General features: G+C 55.6%; 2 protein-coding genes across 3 annotated transcripts; both read right to left on the reverse strand.

The window, feature by feature from the left end:
* Positions 1-4,326: 4,326 nt before the first annotated feature.
* Positions 4,327-14,054, reverse strand: B4GALT7 (beta-1,4-galactosyltransferase 7). Of its 2 annotated transcripts, none has more exons than XM_044262918.1 (6): positions 13,936-14,054; positions 10,229-10,591; positions 7,025-7,250; positions 5,868-5,951; positions 5,502-5,606; positions 4,327-5,093 (listed from the first exon to the last, which is right to left on the reverse strand). In XM_044262918.1, exons 1-6 carry the CDS (start codon positions 13,983-13,985, stop codon positions 4,938-4,940), a joined length of 984 nt encoding a protein of 327 aa, XP_044118853.1. In that variant the 5' UTR covers positions 13,986-14,054; the 3' UTR covers positions 4,327-4,937. The 2 variants fall into 2 exon arrangements, with proteins under 2 accessions (XP_044118853.1, XP_044118862.1); XM_044262927.1 differs by lacking the exon at positions 13,936-14,054 and adding an exon at positions 13,819-13,916.
* Positions 14,055-17,242: 3,188 nt separating this feature from the next.
* TMED9 (transmembrane p24 trafficking protein 9) lies at positions 17,243-20,861 on the reverse strand. The gene is made up of 5 exons (XM_044262941.1): positions 20,647-20,861; positions 20,377-20,477; positions 19,483-19,608; positions 19,022-19,168; positions 17,243-18,108 (listed from the first exon to the last, which is right to left on the reverse strand). The coding sequence occupies exons 1-5, from the start codon at positions 20,828-20,830 to the stop codon at positions 17,959-17,961; spliced, it is 708 nt and encodes a 235-aa protein (XP_044118876.1). The 5' UTR covers positions 20,831-20,861; the 3' UTR covers positions 17,243-17,958.
* Between the last annotated feature and the right edge of the window lie 890 nt (positions 20,862-21,751).

The following is a 21,751-nucleotide window of genomic DNA, read 5'->3' on the forward strand; positions in this document are numbered from 1 at the left end:
AAAAAAAAAGAAGAAGATATGGTGCCTATATACAATGGAATACTATGCAGCCATCAAAACCCCCAAAGTCTTGCCATTTGCAATGATGTGGATAGAACTTGAGGGTATTATGCTAAGTGAAATAAGTTAATCAGAGAAAGACAATTATCATATAATCTTCCTGATATGAGGAATTTGAGAAGCAGGGTGGTGGTCTTGGGGGGAAGAGAGGAGAAAAAAAGAAACAAAGAGGAATGGGGAGAGAGAAAAACCATAACGGACCCTTAATCTCAGGAAATAAATTGAGCATTGCTGGGGGGTTGGGGGGAGGGATAGGGTGGCTGGATGATGGACACTGGGGAGGGTATGTGCTATGGATAGTGCTGTGAATTATGTAAGACTGATGATTTCCCGACCTGTACCCCTGGGGCAAATAATACATTATATGTTAATTTAAAAAAAGAACAGCTACAAAAAACAGAGCTAACATCATACTTAATATTGCGAAACAAAGCTTTCCCCCTACAATCAAGAACAAAACAAGGATGTCTGCCTTTGTCACTTCTATTCAACACTGTAGTGGGGTTTCTAGCCATGGCAATTAGGCAATAAAAAGAAATGAAAGGCATCCTTATTGGAAAGGAAGGAAAACCATTTCTATGTTACATAATTACATATATAAAAAATCTTAATGGATACACACACAAATTATTCAAGCTAAAAATGAGGGGTGCCTTTGTGGCTCAGTCAGTTGAGCGTCTAACTCTTGGTTTTGGCTCAGGTCATGATCTCAGGGTCATGGAATCGAGTCCCGTGTCAGGCCCTGGGCTCAGCGTGGAGTCTACTTAAGCTGGTCTCCCTCTCCATCTCTTTCTGCCCCTCCCCCTGCTTGTGCATTTCCTCTCTTTTTCTTAGATAAATACATAAATCTTAAAAAAAACAACCACCTCATAAGCCCCGTTATAATGAAAAGGGGCTTACAGGGAACAACAAGAGACCCACTTCACCTTGATGGCTCTGAAGTGGTTTTCAGGACTGAGGACCAGAGACCAAATATTATAACCAAACATGCTCCCATTGCTCTTATTGCTATGGAAGTGCTATGAGCCGGGAGCCAGGAACCATGGATGAAGACCGAATATGTGAGAAGAAATTGCTTTTGGTCCTCTGACAGACCAAATGTATATTTCTGACAAATCATAATATCCCAAGTCCTTAACACACGAGTCATAGTTATTTTAAATTTCCTCTCTGTAATTCCAAAATCTGTGTCATAACTGAGTTTGGTTCTGATTCTTGCTCCTTTCTTTTTTTTATTTTTTTTTAAAGGTTTTATTTATTTATTTGAGAGAGAGAGACAGTGAGAGAGAGCATGAGCGAGGAGAAGGTCAGAGCGAAGCAGACTCCCCATGGAGCTGGGAGCCCGATGTGGGACTCGATCCCGGGACTCCAGGATCACGCCCTGAGCCGAAGGCAGTCGTCCAACCAACTGAGCCACCCAGGCGTCCCTCTTGCTCCTTTCTTCAGTCTGGTTTTTTTCCTTGCCTTTTAGCATGGCTTGTAAATGCATGATTTATTGGGTCAAGGGACTGATAGAGACCTTTAATGTGAAGTTTGATGTTAGTCTGGTTAGCAGTTGGACCAGTTTAAAGATTTTATTTATTTATTTATTTGACAGAGAGAAATCACAAGTAGTTGGAGAGGCAGGCAGAGAGAGAGAGAGGGAAGCAGGCTCCCTGCTGAGCAGAGAGCCCGATGCGGGACTCGATCCCAGGACCCTGAGACCATGACCCGAGCCGAAAGCAGCGGCTTAACCCACTGCGCCACCCAGGCGCCCCAGCAGTTGGACCAGTTTAATGGTTACTGTAGCTTTAGGTGTCGGTGGCTTTAAGTTCTCCTAATGTCCTTGTTAGTTTGGCCTCAGTATGGCTTCATTATTAGTCTTGTTCAGTCTAAGCTCTCCCTCCCCCAGACTCCATCTTCCATCCCCCTGGAACCACCCCCCAAGGATCTTTCTAGAACACAGACTTCATCATAGGTCTCTGCTCAGAAAAACCCCTGTGACCATGGAATAATGTAGATGCTGCTCAGTGTGGCCTTCCCAGGTCCTCAGGCGTCATCTTAGCCTTCCCTCTGCTGTCCACCTGCCCCGACTCCTACACTGCATCAGGGTACCAGGGACATCCCGAACTGCTTCCAGGTCCTACACCATCATGCTGTGTCTCTGCCTTGCCCTTGCTGATCCCTCTGGAACCCTTCCCATCGTGACTGCAATGTGGCTGACCAGCAAGACCCTGCCTTTGTGGGGAGGCCTTTCCCAAGCCCCTGGTACATTCCTCAGGCACAGTGCCAAGCTGTGGAGCCTGCTGATGTCCCAAGGGACCTCTCCAGCAGGGAAAAATCCCCACCTTCCTCCAGGCAGAGGAGGCAAGGGGCAGACACTCTGGATCTCCCCCTGGCTCTGCTTTTGTCGCAGAAGTGGGTGGGGGGGGAGGGACACCAGATGGCACTGACCGGCCCTCCCATCAGCCCCCTCCGGCTGGGGAGAGGAGAGGGAAGAAGGTTTGGAAGGGAACATCTGTCTCTTGGCACCTGCTGTACCAGCTAGGGATGAGGGAATCTAGCTCTCAATCAGAGTCTTGGGATCCAAACCCTGAACCCCACCGTGTATTGGCTCTCTGAACTTGGCAAGCTACTTACCTCTGTTTCATCCTCCTCCTCTATAGAACAGGTGAATAAATAGGACCTAGCTTAGGTAGAGAGAGGCTTCATGAGAGAAAGCAATGGCAAGAATTCTGTATGTGGGTAATACCCAATGAGGACTAGCTGCTATTCTAGCCACCCCGTTAGTCAAATGCCAGACCAGCTGCTGCTGAGTCCTGGGTTCACTTCCTGCCCTGGCCGGCAAGACAAGGAGGTCAGCTCCCTTCTGCAGAGCAGGCAACCAAGGTGCTGAGAAGTGGCAGAGCTGTCTGCTTCCTCCCAGTGCCACCCCTCGGCCCTCTCTTCCTCTGCTGGAGTGGCTGGGGAGGGAGGCAGGCTGCACATTCCAGCTGCATCAGGCCTGGCCTGGGGTGTGTATGGGATCCTGGAAGGAGGTGGTGGCAGAGGGCATAGGGGAAGGGGAGGGAGCCTCCCAGGGCCAAGGCAGCTGGTCCTGCCTCATTCTACTCCCTCCATGCAGGTGGCAAGGAGAGAGCTCCCTAACCTTGTGGGCCTTGCTACATGCTGGGTGAGGACCAAGGTGGGGGCTCTGATGCCATACCCATTCTCACCAACTCCAAAGAGGCTGGTGTTCTGCCTCCATGTTCTGGAAGCCCAAGATGATGCAGCCAGGGTTGTACAGAGACTGGCCCATGGGAAGCGCTTCAATCCCCTCTCCTGGGCCTCAAGTTGAGCAAGACCACCCCCCCCCCCCGCCCCTACGCGGTCATCTCCCTGTGCTTGCCCCTCACTATGCTGAGTGAAGCAGAATTGCTGGAAGAGGTCAATTTAGGATAACAGAGACCCTCTGTTAGACATCTGAATAGTTCCATCGTACTCAATGACACCATGCTCAGGTGATGCACTGCACAACTCCAGCAACTGCATGGGGCCGCCCTGAGATCATCCTCAGTGTGGTAGTCTTTTTGGAGCACAGCTGTTAAATCTACCCTCCCGAACTCTGGGACTTCAATCTCTTCTTTTGGCATTTCAGGTGTCTTGTTTGTTAAACAAACCAAGCATCACTGGTCCAAGACTCCTCTGACTGCTGGCCCAAATCTTTGGCAGTCAGATGCCTTGAAGAGCCCCTCACCTCCCGCTCTCATTGGCCCCAGGCTTCCATGCAGAGAATTCCTCCAAGGTCACTCCTCAATTCCATGGTCTCCCTTGGCACCCCCTCCTTCGCCTCTCCTGGACATCATGTGATCAGCGGTTATAGGCCTCATGCTGTGGGAACGCTCCAGGATTCTCCTGCTTCTTGTCTTCTTCCTCCCACCTCAGAAACGTGGTCTTCCCACCCCCAAGATATATGACCAGGTCCTTGCCGGCACCTTCTGCCTACCCTGAGTCTGGGCCTGTGGATCTCTGTCTGTCCATCCCAGTGTAGTGGGATGAAGCCCCCCAACTCCCCCGAGTTGGAGCCCATCAGAGCCCAGGGGGACCAGACTGCCCAGAAGGGCAGTGAAGCCTGGAGGGCTGTGGGAGGTGGTAGGAGCCTTGCCCTTCTTTCAGCTTCTCTCCCACCTGAGCTTCCCCTGGACTTGGGGGTCCCCAGCCCTGTTCCAAACCCTTGCCAGCTTGTCACTAAGAAAGGTGCCATCTTTTGCCCCATCCCCCTCCGCTCGGTCACAAGCAACAAACTGGTGCTCTACGACATGTTTTGTTTGGCCCGGCATCCTTTTCTGGTTTCAATGAGTTGCTAGCGTTTAAAAAGTAACCGATTTCACTTAAGAATCCAGAATTCTAGTTTCTTTTGAAAAAATCAGAAGATCCAGCAACACGGGGCCTGCGTTCCTGCACAGTGACATGCAGCCAGAGCCAGCGTCCGCAGAGTCCTTCCGTGGGACCTGCACAGCGATGTCTGCACTTCTAAACCTCTGGATGGGCCCGGCCACCCACGTCCATGGCCTGGCTTCTGCCCAAGGTGGTCCAGGGGGAAGGAACCACAAGTCGGGCACATGGTCTGAGTGCCCGAGGGCAGGTGGAGCAGGGCAAGCAGGAAGGGGGTGGACGGTCCCAGGTGGGAGCTGCATCCAGCCTCTCTGTGTCACTGTTTATTGCTAGCAGCGTCTCGGGTGCCCAAGGGTGTGTCCCGTCCCGGCTCCAGCCTGCCCTGGGGGAGCCAGGTGGCCTACTATCCGCTGCTTCGGGACCCTCCACGTCCTATTGGAGTTGGGCCCCAGGCCTGAGGCTTTGTCCTGAGCCTGAGGAGCTGTGTGGCCTGCGGGTACAGGCTTCCTTATTGTCCAGCCAGCTCAGCCAAATGTGCACCAGGGGGTGGCAGTCTTGTCACAGTCCAAAAGGATGTTGAGGACAGTGCATGGGGCCCCGCCCACTGACAGGGCAGTTCGGGAATCCACGCGGTACTTCACTGTGCTCAGGCCACCTTCGCGGTCCACCTTGAACTGCTCCTGGGAAGGGAAGGGGGAGCGGGCGTGTACTCAGGGCTTTGCGGTGGCCAGTGGTCCCCAGCAGCGCCCCACTAGTAAGCAAGGAGAGCCAACGGACCCATATAGGTGTATGCGGGGTGGTGGCACCCGTGTCACAGGTCTGCCTGGGATTCAGCACCTACAGTGGAGTCCCTCCTTGCTCACCGCCTGCCCGGACCCTGAGGTCTGGGCCGGCCCACAGTGCCCAGGTGCCCATGGCAGCCACCAGGGCAGGGCAGACTGCTTGAGTAGAGTGCTCAGGGGCTGTGCTGGACCACACAGTGGAGGACAGGGTCATCTGGGCCTAAGAGCATGGTGGTAAGGCTTGGCCCCGTTGCCCACCCTCCACATCACTACCTGTGCGTCCCCAGTCAGGGGACCAGTCAGCACCTGTTTTTGAGCAGCGATGCGCTTCTGGTCCCTCTTCCGCCAGGCTGGGTCATGCAGGTGGTGAAAAGTCTTGTACCCAGTTGTGATTCCCGAGGGGCGGAAAAGCTAAGAAGGCCAAAGGAAGTTGGGTCAGGCTGCCTCTCAGAGCTCTGGCCCTTACCACTACTCTCCCAGGGGCCCAGCGCCTGCCAAGGGCCACAGGCAGGGGCCTGCACTGCTGTTCGGCAGAAGGCGGGGTGCTCATCGGGGGCAGGGCAGGGAGCCATCTCCAAGCCCCAGGAACCTCATCTGAGGGCAGAGAAGGGAACCAGGGCAACCACAATGACTGAGGAGGTTGGAGGCCTTTCGGGGGGCGGGGGTTGTTACCTGCAGCCCGGCCCCTTTGATGCGCCGGTAGAACTCGTCATCTTCACGGCCCCAGCCCCAGAAGCGGTTGGACATCCCATTGCACTGACACAGAAACAGGCAACGTCACTTGTCCCATCCTCCCAGGGGCATTCCCCGGTCTCCTATCACGTGGGAGTCGGCCAAGGCCCCCTGCTCCTCCTCGTCCCCTGGAGATTCGAATGGACACCCAGGTCCCACAGCCGCTGAGGTATGGCGGGGCGGGCACTGCAGCCCAGTCCCTTTGCCTGTTCTAATGGGGCCTGATTTCTCAGAAAGGTCTGACGGCGGGGAGGGAGGGCACCTCTCTGGGGAGCTGGTGATAGGCAGAAGTGCCAGCTCCTGCTTGACTTCTGCCTGCCCTGTGCCCTCGTTTCTCCTAGGGAGGCTCTGCCCTGGTCTCTTCCCGGGCGAGAGGGACAGCTGGGCTCTGGCAGCACCTCTGCCACCACCTGGCCTGGGGCTTCATCTACACAGAGCGGGCGTCAGCCACACCCTGAACAGATAGATGGGGGTCTGAGCCACTTGGTCCTTCCTATCCTACCCCTCACCATCCTTGCCCCCTGCCCACCTCCACCTCCAGCCACAGCCACTGACTTGGGCTGAGCCCCTGACTTAAGTCAGGCCAATCAGGAGGTAGCATGGTGCAGTTCTGGAACTCCTGTCTGGGCTGCTGAGGAAGGCACTCCGCTTCTGCTGAACCTGGGCCTAGGATGGACCAGGGTAGGGGGCACAGCTACGACAACCACCCTGCACCTCCAGTTTCTGCAGTCAATCCACTCTGTGGACAAAGCCGAGCTGAGAGATGGTGGGGGAAATGGTGTCCTGGGGACCCTGAGAAGCCGGGCCATCTGCCCTAGAAGCCAGACCCTCCCCAGGTCCCACCCAACCGGGTCCACTTTCCCAGCCAAGGAACCCCAAATCTTGTGAAGCCAGCTGGTCTGGCGGTTCCTGCTGCCGTGGCCGCATCCTCCCTAACTGACCCACTGGGTTCCATTCCTGTCCCGTGTCGCTGGCCGCTCCTGTGCTCCCAGGACAGGCCCGGGGCAGGACACCTCCGTCTGCTGGGCCCCCAGAACTGCTGCATCCCCACGTAGGCGAACACCCCCTGGCCCTGGGCCGCACGTGCCGGGCCTCACCAGCTGGTAGTGCTGCTTGGAGAGCAGCAGGATGCCGCCCACATAGGTCTTGTAGTGGTAGAGCGGGTGGAGCTCCGGGGAGGCCACGTGGAAGGGCCCGGCCTCAGGGAAGCCATAGTCCAGCTCCTCGTTGAGGGGCAGCAGGTCCACGTCATGCATGGCGATATAGTCCGTGCTGTTGCTGCTCTCCAGGAAGCCCACGTTAATGAGGGCTGCGCGGTTGAATCTGCACAGGGAGGCAGCAAACTGGCTGAGCTGGGGGGTGGGCAGGTGGGCTTGCTCTCCCCCCTACTGTGAGCGGGAGCCTGTCCTCCACAGCACACAGCCCGGGCCACCCCTCCTGCCCGACGTTGTCTTCCCAGGGTGGGGGTGCTGCCGGGCTGCACGCCTGCCCTGAGCTCAGCTCACACATGCCTAGCAAGCCCCCACCCTGCGTCAGAAACCAGCGGGATCCCTGCAGTACCCATATGGAGAAGTCAAAGCACTGCCTTCGCGCCTGGGTGGCTCAGTGGGTTAAGCCGCTGCCTTCGGCTCAGGTCATGATCTCAGAGTCCTGGGATCGAGTCCCGCATCGGGCTCTCTGCTCGGCGGGGGGCCTGCTTCCCTTCCTCTCTATCTGCCTGCTTCTCTGCCTACCTGTGATCTCTGTCTGTCAAATAAATAAATAAAATCTTTAAAAAAAAAAAAAAAAGCACTGCCTTCAGGGAAAGGACATGCTGATAAGAGGAAAGAAAGGTAAGTAACTGTGTATCCAGCCAGACCCTGGCAGGCACAGTGGAGGAAGGTAGAGCAGGGCGAGGAGTGGAGAGGCTGCTGGGGGGCAAGTCAGTGTTCTTTCAGACGGGAGGGGGCAAGGGGAGCCATGGTAATGGGGTGGCAGGGGAAGGGCTGAGGGAATGAGCCGGAAGGGAGCAGAGAGAAAAGCCACTGCCAAGGCCTGAGGCAGGAGCAGAGGCAGGCCGTGTTGTGACTTCGGGTGTAACAGGATGGCTGTGGCTGGGGTGTGGGGAAGAGTCGGGAGTGTCGGGGGGAGCGGGAGTCAGGCTGGGAGGCTCCTACACTCATTCCGGCAGGACACAGCAGTGATTTAGCTCAGGGGGAAGGTGAGAAGTGGGCAGATTCTAGATGTATTCTGAGGGACAGAACGCACCGCGTGAGGGAAAGAGAAGAGCTAAGGACTCTGAGGCTTTCTGGCCGGAGCCACCGGAAGCGAGGAGCAGCTGGCTCCTGAGATGGGGAGGGGAGCGGGGGGGGAATCAGAAATGCGGTTTTGATCACACTAAGCTTGGGATGCCCAAGACCCCGAGAAGGAGGGTGATGCGGGCGGCTGCGCGGGCGGGTCTGGAGGTCAGGAGAGCTCCTGGGCTGGAACAGACTCGGGGTCAGCAGGGTCTGGACGGGGTTTAATGCTGAGACCGGATGACATCCCCAGGAGGTGGCTGTAGGCAGGAAAGAGGACCTGGAGGCACTGAGCCCAAGAGCACCAAGGTGACGAGGTCAGGAGGGTGAGGCAGAACCAGTGAAGGACATGGCCGGGTGGGGGCGGGCAGTAAGGAAAGAGGAGAAGCAGAGGGCTTCAAAAGCCAAACGGAGGTGTTTTAAGAAGGAAGTAGTAAGCCAGTTGGCCAACGTGGGCTAAGAACAGGGCTTCAGGTCATCGCGGCGGGCTCACTGCTGGTATCAGTGAGAGCGGCCTCCCTGTCACAGATGTGGGGGTAAATGTTGGGAGGAGAGCAGGTTCCAAGGAGTGAGATGGGAGAGAGGGGAGTTCTGCTATACAGGGGAGTAGAGAAATGTGAGTGATGGGAGGGCACAGGGCCTTGTCTTCTTTTTTTAGATGGGAGCTATTTCAGTGTGTGTGCTGATGCAAATGCTCCCAGACGGAGGAATTCGTGCAGGAGAGAGAGAAGCTGATGTCTGGAGCTACGTCCGTCCGGGGCCCGAGTAGCAGAGCTGGCCCTGGAGGGGCGGGGACGGGGCAACCCCAGCATGTCCGCACAGAAGCTGGTGGGCACTTGGGCACGCCCTCTTCCAGCATCTTCTCAAACAGTTCTGTATTCTCAAACGGGAAGCCAAGTCATCGGCTGAGATGAGGAGCAGGGAGGAGCAGAGAAAGGTGCAAAGCTGCGTCAGACAGCGGCGCGGCAACAGGCCAGAGGAGCACAAGGCTTCCCGGCAGGCCTTCCACTGCCAGGAAGATGAGCGGAGTGCCCTCTCCAGCCACATTCAGCTATCCAGGTGTGGGAGAGGCATCGTCAGTGGTGGTGGGTCAGGGAGCCAAGAAGTAGGTGAGGGACTGCTGCTAACGATGGACCCTGGATTCCAAGCTGGGGTTAGGAGGAGACAGTAAGGACAAAAGGGTGGGCTGTGAAAACTGGGGTGAACTGGGCCTAAAGGGCCTGGTGGGGCCCCTGAGCCTTTGGACCCAGCTCCCAGCTGATGGAAGTGCAGGGAGAGGAGGTAGAGGGAACGTGCGGACTGGCTCACGGAGGCAAGCAATGCGTGGTAAAGGGCGAGGACCTCAGGGTAACACCTGATGGTGAGCAGCTTCGAAGCTGTGGTGTTGACCCTCCCTTCCCCGAATACCCACAGCCAGTTTACAAGAAAGCTCTGCATGGGCTTCCTCCCCATCCCATTTCCCCATCTGCTCCCCCAGAGCCCAGACGCCCTCACCTCCTAGCACCCAGCACCCTTCTCCTGTCCAGGTAAAAGCTATTCCTCATACAGCAGCCGTGGCCATCTTTTCAAAATGGATATTGGGGCGCCTGGGGGGCTCAGGCAGCTAAGTGTCTGACTCTTGGTTTTGGCTAAGGGCATGATCTCAAGAGTGGTGAGATCGAGCACTGTGACCAGCTCGGTGCCCAGCATGGAGTCTGCTTGAGATTCTTTCTCTCCCTCTGCCCCTCCCACCTGCTTGTTCTCTCTCCCTCTCAAATAAATCAATCTTAAACAAACAAAAAACAGCTATCAGATCAGGACACTCTTTAACCCCAAATCTGCCTCTCAAATTCCCAGCACACCAACAAGAAGGGACCACTGCTCCCCCAATTCCTGCCACTGCCCCAGTGTTGGGGGAGGGGAGGGTGCTTTCATAGGCCAGACGCCCCCCTGGCATGGGACTCCCGTGGGGATGGGAGGTGCCCGAGGGGCCGAGGCAGGGTGAGGGCCTGGAGAGGGGCTGCTGCTTCAGGAGACCGTCCCTACCTGAAGTGGTCCACCTGGTTGAGCACATAGATATGGTGCTGGATCTTTTTCCGGCTCAGGAAGCGATGCATATGGGGCACGAAGACCAGGAGCTCCTCAAAGCGCTCGCGGAAGGGCACCAGCACAGCCAGGCGGTGGGGGCCCCAGGAGGCATCTTCTTCCCAGTGCTCAGGTGGTGGCTCGGGGGGGCAGGAGCGGGGTGGGCCCGGGGTCTCCTGCCCTTGTCCCCTGGCTGCCCGGGCCACGTCCCCGGAGCAGCTGAGCTGCAGCCAGAGCAGGGAGAGGAAGCCCAGTAAGAGACAGGCGACGAAGAGGTGGAAGACGGAGCACTTCCGAGGCAGGCCGCCAGGGAGCAACCTGGACCTGGGACAAGAGCAGAGACAAGGTGAGGAGTGCCAGTGGCACCAGGGGTGGGGCCCTCTGACAGGCCCCTCCTCTGGCTTCCCCACAAGTCAGGCACACAGGACCGGTCTGCCCCAAGCACCTGGGAATTAGTGCAGAAGCCCCCAGAATGCTTTGGTTTGTGCTGCTACCTCGTGTCAGAATCCTGCTCACTGCTCTGGGCCCAGCCTCTGTAACCCTGCCTCCAGAAAGCCCTCCGACCCCAGGGCAGAGCTTCCCCAGCTCTTTCATACCCCCTTACTTTCTGTGAGTGAGTCCAGGTCAGATCAAGAGCTGCTGCTGGATGGGGATGAGACTCTTTATCCCCTGTACCCTCCCCTCCCCAGGACATACAGCCCAAGGTCCAGGCAGGAGCACCGCCTTACAGATCCCACCCATTGCCTTCCAAACCCCTGCTGGTTCACCCCGAGCTGAAACCTTGACTTCATCCTGCTTCTCACACCAGAAAGGCCCCCAAGGCAGGGGCCAGTGCCAGCATCGGTCCCAGGGAAGAGCCCTAACTTGATTCTGGGAAGATTGGACCTGGCCCCAGAACAGTACAAGGCCCAAACAGACAATGGCAGTTCACTGAACAGGTCTGAAAGCTTCAGTCCAAGAGGCAGCCTATGTCACAAGAAATGAGAGATGGAAGAGGGAGAGGAAGATGCCGACAGGGGAGGAAGATGGAACCCAAGCTGGGTTTAGAAGCTGCCAGCACCACTGAACAGCCTGGACACTAAGGAGTGCTGGGATCCTTCTTGCTGAGCATGGGAAGGAGCTGGGAAATCTAAGAAAAGTAAAGTTTCCTCGATCTACTGCCCCTGCAACCACCTGCAAAACACCCAGTTTTATAGCCTTAAAGAGCCACCAGTTGCTGGCGACAGTTAGGTGGCACAGACTGGACCCGAGTTGCTCCCTACTACCCCTGCAGGGCGCATGCGGGGTAACCCAGAGCTTCGCCACTCACCACATTCCTTCCTGCTCCAGCGCTCACACAGCCTGCTGGGCCCTTCCTTACTTTATCTGCCTGGAAGCCCCCTGCTCATCCTCCAGGGCCAACCTCCACTGTCACAGCCAGCATGGTCCCTCCCCTTCAACTCTAATGCCAGGGCCTGCAGGGCCCATCCCTCAGTGTGCACTCAAACTGATCTACGAGCTCCCTCCATGGCCTCTGGGCCTTCCCTCCTTGAAGAACGGAGAGGTCTGGAATCACTGGTGTCCCTGTTCGCCGTCTTCCCCGCAGGTCATCAGTTCCTGCCAGCGGCCCCAGTTTAGGCAGCAGAGGGCTTGCTCGGTGAGTCACAGGAAAGGTTCAAGCAGTCGCAGCATGCTTTAAGTCACACACCAGAGCCAATCTGTCCATAAAGCACAACCACCAACCTGGAAGCCAGCAGCCCTAGCCAGGTCCCACGCATGGCAGAGAGGTGGCCAGGTAGGACACTCTGCCTGGGCTTCTGACTTACCCCCCATTGTCCTGTGGTAGGACTCTCCTCCGCTGCAGAGCAGCGGAGCCCAATCCTGTCAGTGGCTTGGGAAGGCCGGAACCTCTACTGATTCTCTCTCGCCCTTGGGGCTCTTTCTGGGGGTGGGATGGAGAGCGGGGATGCGGACATGAGGAAACATCCCACCTTTGGGAAAAGAAGCAGTGACCGTTATCCAGGGGTGTGGCATGGATTGGGCACTCTGTGAAATTTCACAGGCTGTTGCTTCAGCCCAGCTTCCCTTTCAGGACCACGTTCTCTTAGGCACGCTTATCCTTGGGGCTCTAAGACCAAAACCAACTGAATTCAGAACCAAATCTCCAATCATCAGGACAAGTGGACACTGAGGGCTCCTGGCGCCACCTGGTGGCCATCTCCAGGTCTGCAGGCCCAGCGGCTCCCCGCCCTGGGGCACCCTGCTCTGAGGGGCACACTCTGCTCTGTCTCTATCAGTCTGTGCCCAAGGCTAGAAAAGGCAGATTCAAACCGAGGTAGGCTGGCTCCAGAGCCAGCACTCTCAAATGTTACACTAGCCTGCATCAGTTGCATGGACCTTTGTACCCTGGGTCCAAAGCAGGCACTGACATCGGTAACTTTTTCTGGGAACACACATATGTTCCAAAGGTTTATGGAAAGGGATCAGGAAATGGAACTTCTCTTCCATTACCTTTTCTCTCTTTACTTACACAAACCTTGTGATACAGGTTTGAATATCAGCTGCTCTGGTTACAGGACCGCCCAACTACAAAGGGAACCGTTAGACACCTCCTCTGTGCCAGGTGCAGTGTCAAGAGCTTTACAGATGCGGTCTCAGACAGCCCTGCAGAGTAGATATTATGATCCCTGCTGCGAAGATGGCAAAGTTGAGGTTGGAAAGATGAAGGGATCTGTTTCGGGTCACATGGCTCAGGGCGGACTCCACTGTCCAGGCTTTCCTTCTCTTATATCCCTGTCTTCCGACTTCAACACCACGTCAGAATACCCCCCAGGAAAAAGTTGTGTCCACTGTATTCCAGAATCTTTTGGCACCTGGCAAACTCAAGAGACACACAGGGAATGGGGTGTCATTCCCCGTTCTTGTTCTGGTTGGGAAGAGTTTTGCGGGCACATCTTCAGAATGAAGTGTGGGTGTCCTCCCAAATCTAGACGGGTCTGGATGGCTCCCCTACCGCACTTTTGCTTTAGTGGAAAACATCACTAGCTAAGGTCTGGACCCCGTGCAGCTGCACCGGAAATGAACCAGCATTACGTGTGCCGAGTGCCTAGTACGTGCCAGGCAGGGCCCTGCCAGGCACCGCACACAGAGCTTCTGTCTGGTCGGAATAGCTTCTGGGAGGTCAGCAAAGGCTGGGGAAGCGTGAGGGAGGGTAGGGTCTGAGGCTACAGGGATGTGAGGCGGGAAGCGGGAGACCAGAGAAGAGGGAGGAGACCCTCAGGCGCCAGGGGCAGACAGAAAGACAGCGATCCGAGGGGAGAGGTCCGGGGAGTCAGAGCCCCGCACGCAGACAGACGCCAGTGGAGAAACAGACACAAAGAGACCCACACCGAGGGACGGAGACCTGCCAGGAGAGGGACAGAAACTCACAAGGGGAAGTCATGGGAGAAATACAGACCCGCGGGGGGACGGAGACCTGCGGGGCGACGGAGACTGCGAGACACAGAGACCCACACGGAGAGAGGGCGACCCGTACCCAAGCGAGACAGGGACCCACACGGAGAACCACAGACCCTCGGGAAGCCCCGCAGACGGAGACGCGACGGCCTCGGGCTCCTAGATTCCGCGGGGCGGCCCGGAAAGGATCGGCACCCGGGAGGACGGGGCCCGGGCCGGCCGCCGCCGCTCACCTGCCGTCCTCCCAGGGTAGCGGCGCCGCTTTCCTCCGGGAGGGGAACATCGTGGGGGGAGGTGGCGGCGCATGGGACTCGAGCTCCCAGCCGGGCCGGCCCGGCCTCCCGGGCCTACGCGGCGCCTCCGCCTCCCGCCCCGCCCCGGCGCGTCCGCCCCGCCCCCTGGTCCGCCGGGTCCGCCGGGTCCGCCGCTCCTGCCGAGCCGTCGGCTCCACCGAGCCGCCGCGTGAAAGGTTCCGCGTGCGAGGAAAGGTCAAGCGCTCCCGCCACGGCGGTTCAACTGCCTTGCGGGAGAGCCGCTTGTTCTCCCGAGAAGCCGAGAGCCCGGAGGGGGCTCAGGTCACTGGGCCGGTGCTGGATTTAGTTAGCCTCCAGACCTCCAAACCGGCACTCTGGAATGATGATCCTCACCGCCGGCCTCTTCCCGGCCCCAGGTGGTGGGTGCAGGGTTCCTCCGTAAACAAGCCGGGTGGTGGGGGGCGGGGGCAAGGCCAGGCTCGCGCCTCCGCCTCGAGCTCAGCAGAGACCCCAAGCGCTAGGGAGGAGCCAAGCACTACGGGGCAGGGCACCATCTCTTTGCATCTGTTTCCTACTTGCGTGTATGAATACCCCGATTGGCTTGGGTTAAAAGAGAACGGGCAAACATACTTGGTAGGTGCTGGGCACATACCCCCCGATTGGCTTGGGTTAAAAGAGAACGGGCAAACATACTTGGTAGGTGCTGGGCACATAGTCAACGCGATGTTAGTGACGGCCATTATGTAGGAAGGGGCACTTAGGTGGAGTTGAGGTCAGCACTGAAGGGGGAGTAAGTTGGAGTTCTTCTATCTGCCCTGGCACAGTGGGAACTTAACCTGGCTGGGTCAGCCTCCCATCTGGGAAAAGACAGCAAGAGTCGTGGGGCTTGATCTCCCCTTATCTCCACACAAATGTGAAGTTCCCTAATAAACAACTAATATCTACGGAGTGCTTAGTAGGTGCCAGGCACGGTTCTAAGTTCTTTGCTCCTGTTCTCTCATTTAGTCCTTTCAAGAAGAATATGTATGCCCACTTGAAAAACTGGTGCACAGAGAGGCAATTCAGGGTGTAAACCAAGGTATTTTGGTTGCACAGTTGCTGCTTCCAAATGACTTTACTGTAGGTGAGGAATTTAACCACCACCACCACCTCCTCCTCGTTTCTCCCTTAAGCCCAGCATACACCCACCAGTGACCTTACTGCTAAACTCTGCCTTGCACTGCACTCTAGAACAGAACATGGGCAAATGCAGCCTGGGTTTGCTGATGACACAGGCAAGGCTGATCCCCTGCAGAGACCAGTCCAGGTGAGGCCAGTGACAGAAAAAGGGAGGTGGGACTGTGATTTGAAAGCCCACCTCAAGGGGGACAGCTGTGACTTCAGTCCAGCTAACTGTCACACTGGAATGAAGCCCCACTAGCGTCAGATCTGATTTGTCTCAAGAAATCGTTTTCACACAAAAATCCCAATTAACTAAATTTCAGTGACACTCACAGGCATGTTGATAATCAGCATCATAGATAAGATGGATGAGAATGGCACATTTTTTGGTCTTTCAAAACCTCAGAACTCCAGTCTAATCATGATAAAACCAGTAGACAAATCCCAATTGAGGAAAATTCTATTAAAAAACCCTGAACTGGGGGCACCTGGGTGGCTCAGTGGGTTAAGCCTCTGCCTTCGGCTCAGGTCATGATCTCAGGGTCCCGGGATCGAGCCCCACATCGGGCTCTCTGCTTGATAGGGAGCCTGCTTCTCTCTCTCTCTCTGCCTGCCTCTCCATCTACTTGTGATTTCTCTCTGTCAAATAAATAAATAAAATCTTAAAAACAAAAACAAAAACACTGTACTGTACTCCTAAAAACTGTCAAGGTAATAAAACGCAAGGGAAGTCTGAGGAATGGTCACAGCCAAGTAGGGGCTAAATGTAATGTGGTGTCCTGGATGGGATCCTGGAACCAAAAAAAGGGGGCATTATGCAATGGCTAAGAAAATCTACATATGGTATGGGCTTCAGTGAGAAATAATTTATTGATATTGTTTCATTAACAAATGTACCATACTGATATACGACATTAATAATGAGGGAACTATTATCACAATCTTTCTGTAATTCTAAAGCTGTTCTAAAAAAGGGTTTTGTTTTTAATGTGGAGGAGTCTAGGCGGCAATCTGAGGTCAGATCACATCCTCCTGGCAGTTCAAGTAGTCTGCAAACTGGTCTCCCCACCCTTTTTCTCACGTGCTTCTGGATTAACCTTCCTCAAATTTATCTCCATGGGGAATGCCTTGGGTGGTTCTATCGGTTAAATGTGTGCCTTCAGCTCAGGTCTTGTGTGATGGAGTCCACATCTGGCTCTGGGCTCAGCCGAGTCTGCTTGTCCCTCTCCCTGCCCCTTTCTCTGCTTGTGCTCTCTCTCAAAAGCTTTATCTCCACGGGGTTGTTGTTGTTGTTCTTTTTTTTTTTTTAAAGATTTTATTGTATTTTATTTGACAGAGAGAGATCACAAGTAGGCAGAGAGGCAGGCAGAGAAAGGTGGGGAAGCAGGCTCCCTACCAAGCAGAGAGCCCGATGTGGGGCTCAATCCCAGGACCCTGAGATCATGACCTGAGACGAACGCAGAGGCTTAACCCACTGAGCCACCCAGGTGCCCCTCCATGGGGTTCTCCTACTCAAAACTGTGTTGAACACTGGGTAATGTACAAATGTCTTCTAACTCTAACCAACCTTAAACAGCTTCCTCAAATGACCTCAACCCCAGTGGGAACCATGCCCATTGACCTCCATTCGCCAGTTTGTCTAACACCCCCAGCTTTGCCTTGTATCAGAATCCTTCCTCTCCTTCAAGGTCCTTACTAAAATCTCAAGCTTTTGGTTAAAACCATCGACATCCTCATCCCCACCAGCCCAGGGATTTCTGTCCTTCCCAAACCTACAGCATTTCTGTTCAATGTACATTCCCTTCCTGCACGAGGCCCTTCCTCGCAGCACAATGACAGTGACTTCCACCTGCTCTGGAAAAGCAGGGAGGGCACTTTTGTTACAAGGGAGGGGGCACAGCGGAAAATGGTGTAAATCTGAGCACCAAGCCCCCAAGTACCTTGTTTTATGGTCTTGGGCAAACCCACTATCACCTGCTGCAGAAGTTGGAGAGAGGACAGAAGGACTAAAGTTCCCAGGTGGATTTTCATCTTGGAACATGAGGTGCTTTGCACAGTGGAACAAATGAAACTCCCCAAGCACCTCCGTGTTACGGCCACTGCAGTAACTCCACTGGACAAGAAATCAATTTTTTTTTTTTTATTGGGAAACCAATGTAACAAACCTAGACTTATTGAAAATGAAATCAGTAACTAAGACTCTGCAGGCCCCATCCCCAGCCAGCACCAAGGCCTCTGCTTGGCCTGACCCCAGTTCCTCAAGCTCCCAAAAAGGACAACCAATTTGAGAAGATGAGGTCAAGCTCCAGGCTACTCTCCCCACAGTGCCAACTCCCTCCACCCCCACCCTCCATTGACACAAACATCCTGATCAGCAGTCTGGGCCCAAGGAGGGTACAGTGAGGTTCCGGGGTGGCAGGGAATCACAGCCACACCCCCACCTGCTCAAAAATCCCACGTTAGCAAAGGAAGACAGAAAAAAGACTGGCTTGCCCACCCGCTCCCCTCCCCCCAGCCACCCCAGACAACAGCCTCACATCCCTGATCAGTAACACTGTGATTCTGAGGTGCCAGTGGGGCTCCCAGTGGTTTTACCAGCCCCTGGATGATTACTGCAAAGGGCTCAGAGCCCAGGGGAGGGAGCAGGCACTGCCCTACCATCTGCTCAGTATCAGACAGCCAAACTGCTGCCCTAAGCTTATGCCGGGGGGTGCCTGTAGCCCCTCTCCCCTCCAGATAGCCACGGCTCGGAACCAGTCCTCCTGCCAGAGAAAAATCAGTTCCAGGAGGCCCTTTCTCTCCCAGCCTGGGAGGAAGGATGGCCTGTGAGGCCAGGGATGGCTACACCAGCTTCTTCGCTTCAAAGAAACTTTTGAGGTGCCGCATCTGCCAGACACCGATGGCTACGAGGATGAGGGTCTGCAGAATGGACCACCACAGCACCCGCTGGTTGGTGCTCTCACTCGTTTGCCGGAAGCGCTCCTCTCGCCACTGTGGGAGGAGAAAGGAAGAGGGGCTTAAGGTTGCTGGGCCCCAGCTGGCACCACTGTAACTGGGAGGGGAACCCAGGGCCAGGCAGCTCCACTCAGCTTCCAGTCAAGTACCTGCAAAGACCTGAAGAGACATCCCCCACCCCCCAGCTGAGGACTGCATTCCTCCTCCCCTGCCGGAGGACCTCAAGGAACACACTGTCTGCTCCTCTGTCAGAAACAGCCCTCCCCTGGTCCCCTCGTGGAGCCTTGGGAAGAGGTAAAGTAGCTGCAGTATCACCCCGTCAGAGAGAGCCGTCCTCTAGCACTCAGGAGTGGACATGCTCTCACCTCTCTGCCCAGGTCTCCCCAGCTGCTCCTTGAGGACTGTGGGCACAAGCTGCAAACTGGTGGCCCAGTGAGGACATCTGGCATGCACATGTGTTTTACAAATATTTAAAACCCAGGAAAATCCACATAGCTTCTCTTGAAACCCAGGTCTAGAATACCTGCAAGGCTGCCCTCAGCTGGTAATTAAGAGGTCCCTGAGGCTTAAACACATAACAGTCCTTATGGTCACAGAGCCACTCATGGTCCCATCCTGGTTCCCCAACACAATGGAGTTTGAAATAGCTGCTCCTGGAAGCACCTGGAGCCATGGAATTAACACCCAAGGTATTAGCATCGATCCCTCCTTTTGTCACTGTGCATGTGTCATTGTGATTTAGAGCAGTGACAGCCTCTTAAGAACCTATCTCCTTGGTTACAAACAGGAGTTAGTGGTACCCACCCTGCCTTTTAGAGCAGAGCAGCACAGACATGTGAATCCCTTGGGTTTCATAATGAAACCCAAGTTTGACCTGCATGCAACTTCTGGACGTGCCAGGGGAAGGCACCTGGGATGAAGCCCACCCAGAAGGACCTGCCCGACATACCCGTTGGTAGTTCTGCTCTTTCTGGATCTGCTCTACCTGCTCCACCAGCTGTCTCACTCGGAGCTGCAACTCACTCAGCTTGTCTTTGGCCGCAATTTCTGCATAGTCGTTGGCGTGTTCCCCTACCTGGATGTCCAGGTGAACTCTCTGGGGACAGACAAGGAAAAGAAAAAAATGAGGCAGCCCTGTTCCATTGTCCTGCCAGGGATGAGCAGCTGGTCCTCTACAGTGTCTGGCCCTATGCAGCTCTGGGAAAACAGGCAAGAATAAGCTTAGCGGAGCCTTGGACCAAGGCACACACAAGGAGTTCAGCAACCGTGCCGGGATGTTCACTGGAAACCCAGAATTTTTAGGAAACACAAACCCGACATACTCATCTCACACCCAAAGCACCTCCAAGTCTCCAGGCCTGAGCTGGGTCTAGAACCTGAAAGCTACGAATCCCATATGGTTCCACTCACCAACATGCCTCCAGCAAAAAGAGAGAACTTGGTGGAATTGGAGTGAAGACAGATCTGGTGTTCGCCAGGGGTATGGGAGGTGAAAGTGAACCTGCCTTCAGAGCCATACTGTCTGGCCAGGATGACCTGGAGAGAAAAGCCTTCAGTGAGTGTTACAGGCGGAATAGGGTCAGAAGGAAACAGAGCTTCATGCTCTGAGTGCCTGAAAGTTGGCAAACAGAGTCCTAAGCACCTCACAACACGACAAGGTCCAGAGAGCTGCTCTGCAGCAGTTGCCAAAAGCCTGCCTGAGAACTTTCTGGGGTAGGGGTGAAGGGTCTGAGACAGAGCCAACATGTGACTGCTCTTGGGAAGGGGCTCTTTATTCAGAGCTCCTGCCATTTCCGCTCTTTTGGTATGGTTCTTCTTTGAAACAAAAGGTGACAAATAAGGATTTTTGTTTTTCTTTGGCTTTAACATCCTTACTTGTCGAAATTAAAAGCTGCTCACTCGTTTTGGGAAGCACCCCGTTCTGGGAAATCCTCAAGTCTAGACGTCACAGCATCACAGTGACCGGAATTCTCTGACGGCCAGCACCACAATTAATCCACCAGCCACGCCTACCAGACAGGTGAGTTTCCATCTCACAGGCCTGGAAAACCGCGGCGGCTCGGGGCGGGGAAGCGGCTCGGCCGAGTCGGGCAGCAGTCGGGAAGAAGCTGAGAGGAGCCGCGAGCCAGCCCCGCAGCGGCCCAACTGTGGCCTCGAGCGCAAATCCGGATTTTCTCCCCAGCACCCAGCTATGCTCGGCAGTGGAGCGGCTGCGGCGAGCAGGAGGGGGAAGAACCAGCACCTGCCGGGTCTGGCGGGGAAAGGCAGAGCGGAGGGCTCGGCGGGGCTCAGGGGCCGGCTCACCTTGTCCTCTGGGTCCTTCACCTCCACGAACATGCCAAGGCCGGGGGTGGCCGGCTGGTATTCCTCCCGCTGCTTGTCATACAGCTGCGTCCGGTAGTTTCCTGGAGGAAGTGGGGCGAACCCAGGTCAGAGGAGCGCGAGGTGGTGTGGAGTCGGGCCCCGCCAGGACGCGGCGAGACCCGCTGCTCCCCGCTCTGGCAAAGCGGACTCTCCCGCGCCCCCCGCCCCAAGACCAAGGTCTTGTTCCAAACTCTTCCCTTCCACCCGCACCTATAACCATGGTCTCGTCCGGAATCTCCTCAATAAAGCACTTCTTTTCGGTCTCCCCGATGTGGAAGTAAAGCGCGCCTCCGCGGGCCGCAAAACATAGCAGCAACACGAAGGCCCGAATCACCGTGCCCAGTCCCGCTCCCCTCCGGGGCCCGACGACCCTCACGCCCTGCTCTGCAGCCATCTTGCCCCACCTGCCGGCGCAAGCGCAGCCGGCGGCGCCACGTAGCCCTGCCGCCGCCGCCCCGGGGCCTGCCGGGACAGCGAGTTCGACCAGCTGGACTACAAGTCCCGAGATGCCCCGCGGCCACGGCGAGGCAGTATCTGATTGGAGAGTCGCTTCTGCCTGCAACCTAATTGCGCCCTTCAGAATTGAAACCTCCTCTGCGTTGATCGCGGTGGCTCGGGCGGCTGCTAGTGTTTATCGACTGTTGACAGATGCTGCCAGTCACGCAGTTTGTGGTCGCAGAATGAATTATGGCCAGATGCAGGATTGAAACCGAGGATCCCTCACTTGATATTTCTGCGTGCGACACTCTGGGCTTCTATTTTTAAAAACCGAACTTTGAAAAAATGACACCAGAAGTGCACCAACTTACCTTTGGGGTAAAAAATAAAAGAAGCCTGGGAGACCTCCTTTACCACTTCTTTGCCATCTCCAAATTCATCCACTCCTAGATCTGGTCTGATCTGGTCTGTATGGTCCCAAGCATCCCTCCCCCCATCCCCCGCCCCGCCTCCGTCCCCGCATCGGCCCCAGACATCTTCCGCCCCGGCCTTTCTGCCCAGCTCGCCCGAGGTGGCTCCTCTCTGGAACGTGGTTCGGTGCCTCAGTGGTCCGCAGGTGAAGGACTATCAGTCGGGGTCTTGAGGGCAGAGCCGCCGCGTTTTGGAGGGCTCTGCGCTCAGTGTGAGATCTGTAGAGGTCTGGGTGTGACCTTCCTGTCCTTCCTGTATTTTATCCATATCCCGGTGTATTTTGGAAGCTCTTCGGACTAGGCAGTTTCTGATTGTGCTACTTCAGGGTTCCATAGAAGTTGGAGGTTTTCTCTCTAATTTGGGTTCTCTTTTTTGTTTCGTTTGGTCTTGGGGAGGGAAATTTAAT

The sequence above is a fragment of the Neovison vison genome, chromosome 1 (assembly GCF_020171115.1).
Source record: "Neovison vison isolate M4711 chromosome 1, ASM_NN_V1, whole genome shotgun sequence".
Lineage (NCBI taxonomy): Eukaryota > Metazoa > Chordata > Mammalia > Carnivora > Mustelidae > Neogale > Neogale vison.